The sequence below is a fragment of the Aphis gossypii genome, chromosome 2 (genome assembly GCF_020184175.1).
Source record: "Aphis gossypii isolate Hap1 chromosome 2, ASM2018417v2, whole genome shotgun sequence".
NCBI lineage: Eukaryota > Metazoa > Arthropoda > Insecta > Hemiptera > Aphididae > Aphis > Aphis gossypii.
In genome coordinates this window covers 33742235-33753279 of record NC_065531.1, presented here as the reverse complement: position 1 = coordinate 33753279, position 11045 = coordinate 33742235, and the positions used below count along the sequence as shown (strand labels likewise).

The window sequence follows — 11045 nt, the reverse complement described above, 5'->3', positions numbered from 1 at the left end:
ACTGAACCGATTTCAAGAAAAGTCGAATTTATTACAGATTCTCTAATCCTCAACAATGGTTTTAAACTTATTGTCTTAATTTCGTCGTTAGATGTACTGTATTATATAAAAATCGAGATACACCATTATAGCACTGCGTTATATGTTTGTTCATTTTTTCTCGAGTAAAATGTGGATAAATAACTAAAATTTATTATATTTTTATAATATATGATACATTAATTTTAGCGAAAATTAGTTTAAAATGTAGTAATATATGTATAGTTATATAAACTAATAAATTACAAAATATATTTAGAATTAGAGGTCAAAATAATCGCATCTCCACATAAAATTTAATTTTGACACATCTATACAACAGTGAAAATTTTAACTACGTATCTACATGATCTATCAAAAGAGCAAAATACTATAAATTGATGAGTTACAATAATCTATTAAGTGTTAAGGTCCATGTTCATTCTAATTTTTAAGTAAATACATTGAAGTACTACATTAATATATAATGCAAAACGTAATTTGTCAGTAATTACATGGATGACTAATTTTTCCAAAGCATTAACAATACAATTTTGATAAAACAAAACGAAAATTCTTAAAAATAAATTGATTCTTCTGCAATACATTAGTTAATAAGTTCCTACTATTTACCTATACCTATACTGATTATCAACAATTATAGATATTTAATTATTGTGACAAAGTTTATAATAATTTACCAAAAGTTATTATTTTATCAAATTGTTTATAAAAGCATACATCTGATTTTGATTATTTATTCATAAAAATTAATTTTTAAAAACGAAACTCAACAATTTATAATTATTACATAGGAATAGGGTATAAGTGCATACAAACAGTGGCATGGCGAACGGTGTTTTATGACGCCTAAGCGTCATGGTGGAAATTTCTTTTTGCGGGGGGGGGAGTAGTTGGATACATAAATTTTACCAATAACATGAAACACAAATTAAAATAGATACAGTCACATAATATTTATACATTATATTAAATAGACTAAATGAAGGGGATAAAGAATAGGTACTGAAATATATATTGTGCATCACGGTCCATAATGGTTAACCGTGCCACTGTGTAAGGTTAATCGATAACTATTTATTATAATATTAACTCGTGATTACCATATCGATATTGTAGACCTAAATTACCAATAATAAAAACATAATCAAATGTGATCATCAACAGTTGAATAAACAAATTATAATGACAATATTTTTATTTACCTCTGACGAGCTGTTGGTACCACAATCGTTCGGCACCAAAGCCTCCGCATAACGGAACAGTATAATATACGGAAAAGACAATGATATTATACACGATAAGTATTATCACGCGTCGAGTGACACATGATCGCGGAGGCGGCCGGATCATCACCTGGCCCACGTGGTCTGCTGGAGCGGCGTGAAGGCCGAATCGAAATTCGGTCTGGCCGACGGCTGAGGCGAGACGACCGCGGCGTCGTGGTGACGGCGGCGGTGTTCGTTGCGATCGTCTTCGCCGCCGTCGTCGTCGTCGTCGTCGGGCAACGGGTGACGGCCGCCCGGCCGGGCCGGCGACACGTTGGCCGGCGGCGCGGGCGACGACCTCTTGCCCATGATGGAATCGATGCTGAACCCGGTGGACGGCTGTTTGACCGCCAACCGACCGCCGCCGGCCACCACGGTGGTCGCGTACGACGGCTGAATGAGATTGCCGTGCTGGTGCGTCACCAGCGGAGGCTGCGACAGCTGTTGCGGCTTGTACGCCGCTGCCGCCGCCGCGGCCGCCGCGGCTGCGGCCACTTGCCCGTTGTGCAGCAGGTTCAGACCGAACGTTATGCGCGCCAGCTCGGCGGCCGGAAGCTGTAAGGGTTGCATGGCGGGCGCGGAAGCGGTCGGCGGCTGCGGCGAGTGTTGCTGCGACTGCGAGCCCTGCAGGGGCTGTGCCTGGGCCTGCGAGGGATGGGTCGGCAGCGGCGGCGGTCCGAGATGATGGTAAGGGTAGTGATGGTGGTGGTGTAGCACCGAGTACGGATCGGCGGCCGCCGCGAAATGGCTGTGGTGCGGATGGTGATGGTGATGGTGCGGGTGGTGTTGATGGTGGTGGTCGCCGCGATGGATGAAAAAGTCCGACGGGGCCTGCATCCGCTTGTAACGCTTGCGCCTGCGCAGGAAACTGCCGTTGTCGAACATGTCCTCGGCCATCGGGTCCAGGGTCCAGTAGTTGCCCTTGCCCGGGTTTCCCGGTTCCCGGGGTATCTTGATGAAGCAGTCGTTTAGCGACAGGTTGTGTCTGATGGAGTTCTGCCAGGCGGGAAACTTGTCGCGGTAGTACGGGAACCGGGACATGATGAACTCGCAGATGCCGCTCAGGGTGAGCTTCTTGTGCGGCGACTGCAGTATGGCCATGGTGATCAGCGCTATGTAACTGTACGGCGGCTTGACGGGCGATCCGTTGCCGGCGGCCGAAGTCTTGTCGCCGTCCTCGCTGCACGCGCCCTCTTGCGCGCCCGGCGAAGTGGTCTTGCTGCGGCCACCGCCGTTGTTGTTGTCGTTGCACCCGGCCGCGACCACTGCCGCGTCGTAGTCGTCGTCGTCGTCGGCCGAATCGACGTTCACGTCGGTGGTCTCGGCCGAACCGACGCTGCAGGGCGGCGACACGGACGCCGCCGTCGAGCCGGCCTGCACCATGGCTGCGGACGCGGCTCCGACGCCTCTCAGGTCCAGCGGGCTGACCACTTGATGCATGACCGCCGAGTCCAGGGCGGCCTGATATCGGCGGCTGAAATCGTACACGGGCAGGAACACGGCGGCTGCCGCGGCCGCGGCGGCGGAAGAGGGCGACGAAGTGGCCAGAGCACTTCCGCTGCCGCTGCTGCTGCTGCTGCTGCTGCTGCGGTGGTGTTGGTGTTGTTGGTGACGGTTCTGATGGTGGTGGTGGTGGTGATGATCGTCGTCCTGCATGCCGGCGGTGCCAATCACCACGCAGCACATTTGGCCACAGTCTCGGACGTCATGTACGACGACGAAAAGTGGCTTGAAAATTAAAAAAAAAAAAAAAAAAGGCGAAAACGAAAACGTATTAATTACGGTCGCGTGTATTTTTTAAGAACGTCGCGGACAAAAGCGAAACGACTTTGGCTCGCGAACGCGAAAAAACATCGGATTGCCGAGCGCTGGTGCGCAAAATCAAAAGAAAACGAAGATTAGGCGTGTTTAGCGGATGTGCCGACGGCGACAACGACCACGACGACAACGGTTGCGGCGGCGGCGGCGATCGTGGCTATAGCGATGTATATAATTGGTTCACGTTGTCGTGTGGCGCGCGATATTATCACTGAGCCGACGACGACTGCGTCGGTAGCGGTGGCGCGGCGGTGGCCGCTGATGCGGAGGGCGTGGCCGTCCCGAATTCGATGGGTGTGGGCATAATCCTGCCGAATGGGCGTGCGGTAAAAGACAAACGGCGGCGGCGGCGGCTAGGTGATCAAATCATCCTTTGTATTATATTATATATACATATAATAATATTGTATACGCGCGCTCATCCCTCCGGTCCGAGACAAACTGCAGTTCCGATTGTGCCAACTGTATAACCGGTGGCAACCTCAATGCGGATTGTTCGATCACCCTCCCACACTCCTATCTACCCCCCTCCACCTTTATAACCAACCGCGCTGTGGCCGCGCTCGCATTATTTATATCCACCATAGATTACCCATATATATATATGTATATGATATGCAAACGCAAATAATTATATAATGCTTTTTCTCTTTTTCATTCTCCGTCTGTTTCTCTCTCATTCTCACTATCTATCTCTCTCTACTTCGATCTCTCTTTCTCGTTGCGTACATACATATATTATCCTATATACTATATATATATATAAATATATATATATGTAATAATATAAATGTATCACACCCACTGCACATTGTTATACATGCAGCCCTTAAACCTCAACGCTTTGAAGTCTCAAACTATTCTGTTAAATCGTCTTTCGACTTAGAAATGCACATAAGATGTGTATCTATATACTTGTACAGAAGTGTATTATAGGTCCGCTGCGGTGTAACATTAAATAAAGGTCCTTGCACGCGATACGCAGCTAATATCGGGATGATTCAATAATAATTGTGTGTACACGCGAGTACGTATAAATCTTAGATGCCTATAAATATTTTTAAATTATTTAAAGCTATACTAATGTATATAATAAACTTCATAAATATATATAGTTACCTAGTGTCAAAAAATAATTAAATCGTGTCCTTCGCTTTTCACGTGGTGGTTCGCCGAGCACATAATTCATAACTTTTGTTGTTTATTGTACCTATATAATATATAGTTATAGATACGATTTATTAAAATTTGTAAATGTGTAGGTACTTAAAAACTATACAAGTACCTTTACTTAGGTTTTTTTGTAACGTTTAAAAAGTGCTTGTGATGGTAAATAATAATATGTATATATATATATACATATATAAGTAAATTATATTTTTTTAACTTTTAAATATATATGCAGTAACTACCGCTAATGTTAAATACGAATATGTCTATAATCGTCATCATTATTAATAATAAAAATAATGGTTTTTATTACTATAAGACTATATATTTTAAATGCCACAAAACATTTAGTTTATTCAGAATGCAAATAAATCCAAAAATAAGGGTGATCGTGGTATTGTTGTATCAACCTGTAAGAATATAACACATATACCTATAACTTTAAAATTTAAAAAAATGCGAACTATATACCTATTACCTACTTATTAATATATATATACGATACATCGATATACTTCTTCGCAATAGTAAATTGCTACAAAGGATAAACAAGTATTGTAATATAGTCTTATAAATCACTTTGAGCAATATAATCGAATAAAAAAAGGTAGAAGTCTTTAGATAGAAGGTACCTATCCTAACACAACTGTTTTCTTTAAAATCATACATATATATATTATATGTATGTATGTTTATGTGTGTGTGTACGTGTATTATAGATATCTAGGTGTATTGAATGAAATAAATCACATATTCATTCAAAGTGTCAATATAGTTGCTCAATGATTCAAGAAACCATTGAAGCAAAATATGTTATGACGAGCACCTATTATATTATATATATATATATATATATATATATATACATATATAAAAAAAAAATACTGAACTTCAAGTTGTTGTGATTCCACATTCATAAAAAAAAAAATATATTTTTGATTTGAATTTATTTAGAGTCACAAGAATATTATTTTATGTGATGTGCATTTTGTATACTTTAATACTTATATATGTAATATAATAATGAATAATGATGAACATATTATTGTAAATTCGTTGTATAAAAACCATCATCACCACTTATTAATTTATTATTTAAATTAAAGCATAAATTCATAATTTTTGTACATGATAGGTTATTATAAAAACTGTAGTAAGCCCAAATTGCAGGTTTATTTATTCAATGTTAGTAAATATACCTCCTTACGCTTATACACCTACACCGATTTAGGGGTGAGACCAAAAATATTTTGAAATTGAAAATTCAAGAACACATTACGCCCTATACTAAAATATATACATAACCCAAGCTATGGATAAAATATATTAGGTATATACCAATACAGTCTACAGGTATTATATTTAAGCATTACCATGCCGTGTAGCAACCCGTAAAATATAGGTATTATATTTATACATAATGCATAGTATATTATGTATAATGTATATATTTACTTTATTATAAACTATTCACTTGTTTAGAAACAATTAAGATGATGACGATGTGGAATAAGCCGGGTAAATAAACGACAACAATATAGAAATATAAACAATAATTATATATTACATAAGCTATTTAAATTTGGAACGATATGGTATAATATATAATATACCTACATAAATTGTGTTTCTGCACACTCGCCATAAGGGAAAATTAAAACAAAAACGTTTACTAAAGTGTTTAGGAGGTGTGTTTCTAATATTAATCATTTTGTGATTTATATAGACCGTTGACGGCTGCTCATTGCGCTATATTCTACTAATATAATACTCGTATATGTAAAAGTATAATACATGTAAGTTCATATTTTTCACCCGTTTCTTGTCTACAATAATTTGTCACAATAGTGACCAGAAATAATCTAATATAAATATCATACATATGATCAAATATTATGGAATAATAGTTGGACAGTATATTAATATTTTAAATTATATACATGTAAACGTTGTAAATCTATCATAATTATCTGCATAATAGTAGCTAACCACAATTTATTATGGTTATTTATTTCTTATTATTATTAATTGAAAAGAACATAAAATAATATTTTGTTGAAAATGTTTATGAATGAATTCCATCTTACATTAATATTTGAATGACAGGCTTCTGAGTAATTTATTAAACTTTGTATGTACTAAGTATAATTATAATATTATATTATAATCGACCACATTTTATTATTTTCAACAAAATTACAGTATTCGTATTTAGGTATATAATATTTTATATTATAATATAAATAATTATATAATTGAAATTGTACAGGATTAAAAATTTAAAATGCAATTCAAAACAGTCAATGCAGGTCAATGAAGATAACTAAAATAATAAGTAATACCATATGAGTATGTATGTATAATATATACTGTTTACAGTTCCTTTAAAATATCGTTTATTAATCAATAAGTTTATCTATATTGAATACACTTATACATTTATAGTTTTATGATCAGTGTCACACTTTAACTGTATAAGTACTATAATAATAATCATACATAATTAAAATATTTAATTTTTTATGTATACATTAATTCGTTAAAAGATGGTTATTGATGAATAATAATTAAAACACTATACGATAACTTAATATTGATAATCGAATCTTATATACGTTTACGATCGTTAAATTACATTTAAGATCAGAGCAGTTATTAATCAAATTAAAAATAAAACTACTATTATACAGACATCTTTGATAATAATCATACTTTTAATATTATGCCTGCATGTCGAATGAATAAATCCAGTCGGATAAGGCTATACTAAACAAAAGTCGAAAACATTATTTTGTTTGTATGCATTATAAAATGTTGCATATTATATTATAATATATTACTACAGATAGTTAATATATTTGCAACTAGTGGCAGTTTGGAAGAGCTATAGTGGACATTTATTTAATTATATCTCATTATGTAACATACGATGATCATTATATAACTATATAGATAATTATTATACAAAATAATAATTTGTATATATATTTGAACAACTAATATTCATAAGATATTAATTTGTCAATATTTAAAAATGATTGAATTGTTATATAGGTAGATAAGTATAGATAATCTGGTACCCGAATAATTGCATTTCAGGGATCTGAAAAACTCAAACAGAGGACGACAATGTTCAATGTGCATAGATTTTCCAATAACTAATTCTAGCCTTCTGGAATTTCTTGTCTATGTATTATCGTTGTTAGTTGTTTTGAATATAACTATACTTATTATAATATCCATATAATATGACGGCATTTTATTAACTCAAATAAGCCGCTAAAGACTTCCCATTTCCACTCACTGAAATATTATATTATGTACGTGTGATAGTATAATTAACTATTTCTATACCTAAATTTAATGAAGAGTTTGCAACCTTCATCATTTTTCATTATGATAATTTGGGCAAATGTTAATATTTTATACATATAATGCGTCTCATATTGATTGCTAATAATGTATAATTCGTTATTTAAAATTGTCGGATTTTCTACACTATATTTATGTATATATAACTGGTCATGCCGTACAATAGGGTCTATAATATGTGTACCATTTATATTAAGTGGCATTTTGTAAAACCACCGAGACCTCCACAGCTATTATATAACAGGCGAGTGGAGATCATCGACGCGGTTTATCATGCGCAAACGCGTGAGTGGCGTTTGGATTACGTATCATCGCGTGTATATATATACATTATATTATAGCGAGGGAGTGAGTGTATTGCCAAGGGTGTGCTAGGGGCGTCGATGACCAAAAACTATAGTTCAATCAGTAGTGAGAAATGTGGCGGAAAGTTGTGCCCATATACAACAATTAAATTATTTAGGTATTTGGTATATACTATGTACATTATACATCGTAATATATACATATCGCGGACTTGCCAAATTCGTATATATGGCGGCAGTTATCGATGTTGGTTGGTGGGAAAGTGAAAATTAATGTACGCTATACAGGATGATTCACTAAGTACCTATAATGATTTCAATTTTTCATTTAATAATGAATTTATTAAAATTCTGATTTTTGGAATTTTTATATAGGTAAACATTCTTAAAAACCATATATTTTGTTTTAAGTACCTATTATTATATGCTTAAGGAGAATTCTGCGTGGAGACAAACTTCTTGTTTTAAAATGAGAATCTCTCCCCCTTTTTGTACTGTAATAAATATTTAGTGGATAATAGATAAATACTGCGGTAAAGTATTTAATTAAAAATTCAAACGATTAGTTTTTCAGTTATTAAAATACTTGTTCAAAGAATAGTCCGTATAAATATAGCCTTACAAAAATATAAAATACAAATGTAATAATATATTATTTATTATACCTACTTTGATCGTATTTTTACAAATTATAAATATCGGTTGATTTTTATAATACAAATTACTAAAATTTTAAAATTTACTGCACATCCCTTTTTCCTTTTATATAATAGTCTGTATATAGAGGACTCATTATTTAGTCACATTTAATTAGTCGCCTATACGCATTACAAATAGTTAAACAACTCAAAAACTACACGATAAAATAGGTTTTATTTTGATACAGCTACCGCTACATGGTAATTTTCGACTCTACGGTTTACTGCGGAAGAAGGGGGTGCTGCAGCTAGGGAGAGAGAGAAAGGGATCGTAATTTGCAGAAAAACAGCTGAAGCCTATATAATATATACTATATCTCCGCAGGACGCGCACTGCTCGCCGCAGTCATTGATTATAATGGTAAAAAACACATCGAGAATATTTAAAATTAAATTATATGGACGGTGCGTTTAATTAAATTTAAAGATTTCGAGTAATCGCGCGCGGCATCGTTATAAATAAAAGAAAAGGGGGTCGAACACGGTCGGCGAATCGCCCCGTACGTACATATTATATACGTATACAACACTGAACACCGCCGGAAGCGGGTCGAGTGCAGTGTAATAAATAAACGGATATAAAGACGATTCGCAGCAGCGGTTTTCGCGCTGGTACATAATCCGTCGTGCGTCTCGACGAGCGATGACCTCTTGGCCGGCCGATCGTTTCTCTTATATGTTCACCTCGCGCAATCGTCTGATTAACCGTCGCGGCAGCTGCGAGGTAGTTGCGACGGTCGCAGTGCGGCCCGCGGAAACCGCGCCCCCCGGCGGGTCACCGGCAACCAATGGTCGGCGGTTACATTGTATCGGCAGCGCTGTTGGATGTTTTGGCGGCGGTAGCACGTCGCGCGCGGCGCCGGGGGGGAGGAGAAGTGCGGGGTGTACGCACACGCTCGGGCGCTCTTCGGCGGGTCGGGGGGGACGCGCGCGCGGAAAATCGACTTGGCCTCGATAACCGTATAACGATAATAATAATATTATTATTATTATTGTGTGAGTGTAATACTGAGTAAAATATTATAATATGCGGCTTACAATATTATAATATAATATTATTATCGTTTTAAATTCGTAAATAATATTGACAATATTGCAGTCAATACCTATTATATAATATAATATTAATATCAATAATTTCACGACGGCATTCGTCCTTATATAGGTAGGTATGTATATAAAAGGAATCACGTGCAGTTGTCTCTCCGCCTTAAAAATGTACAATATATATTATACAGTTTGCCTAACTTTAAAATATAGAGTGAAGTATAATACAGACATAATATTATACTACCTAGTATGTCAAATATTTTAAACTTAAAAAAAAGATATAATTCTAGTTTTCACTTTTTTCTTGGATATTTATACCACATTTTAATTTTCAAGCGAGTAATTAGAACTTACCTATATGCTGTAATATATTAAATATTCATAAGACGTATGAGTATATTGATTAAAAATTAAATTGTTAAAATCGATTCACCACATAAACGAATAATTATAACATCCACAGTGCATTGGAACTGCTGAACACAGATGTGTTAAACGTATGACAAACAGAGAAACCGCGGGTGTGGCTGTGCTAGCTGTTCTCCAATATGATACTATTTTTTCAGAAAATCGATATACTGTTACATAATTTAGTTATGAATTTATTATGATTCATTGTTTATTTTTAGGCACTTATTCTGAAGCAGAATATTGCCTCAAATATGTGATTTTAGACTATTTAAGTATTAAACACAAAATACTATTTAATAATGTTATATTGAATTGATATAGATACATAAAGTAGCTTTATACCTGCAAGCTGCACAGTTATAAGCGTAGCTAGTAGATATACGGTAGGACATATTTTACTCTAAAAACCTTCGTATAGAAGTTAAAAAAAAATTTGTGATATATCTTGTTGTTTGTATAGCCTATATACATAATTAAATGTAAATTATTATCAGATTGGTAAATTGTTATTTTTACAGTTAATAGGTATGTTTAATAACATTTATAGCTGCAATGTTTATTAGATATCGCATTACATATATTTTCAATGTTGCTTTTGAATAAATATTATCATAAAAATTATTAATATTGCTGTAGCTATATGAACATTGGACAATATATTGTCCAGTCGGGGACTGATAAAAATGAATATATTAGTTAACGCAAGAATGAAACACATGATGGGTACTAATAAAGGTGACCATCATAAAGTTCCGTTGACCGTCAACCTGATCCCAATGCACCATGCTAAGTTCAAAACGGAACAGGATATCGGTTTTTATATTGTTTTTAATAACGGTGAGCATTTTAATCGCTTTTACAAGTATGTAACTCGCAATGGCATGGTGTCTAGTTAGTTTAGTTAGTGTATTAAT

General features: G+C 35.6%; 1 protein-coding gene across 1 annotated transcript; it reads right to left on the bottom strand.

The window, feature by feature from the left end:
• Window positions 1-1253: 1253 nt before the first annotated feature.
• LOC126550184 (forkhead box protein D3-A-like) lies at window positions 1254-3585 on the bottom strand. Its single transcript, XM_050201228.1, has one exon. The coding sequence runs from the start codon at window positions 2991-2993 to the stop codon at window positions 1392-1394; it is 1602 nt and encodes a 533-aa protein (XP_050057185.1). The 5' UTR covers window positions 2994-3585; the 3' UTR covers window positions 1254-1391.
• Between the last annotated feature and the right edge of the window lie 7460 nt (window positions 3586-11045).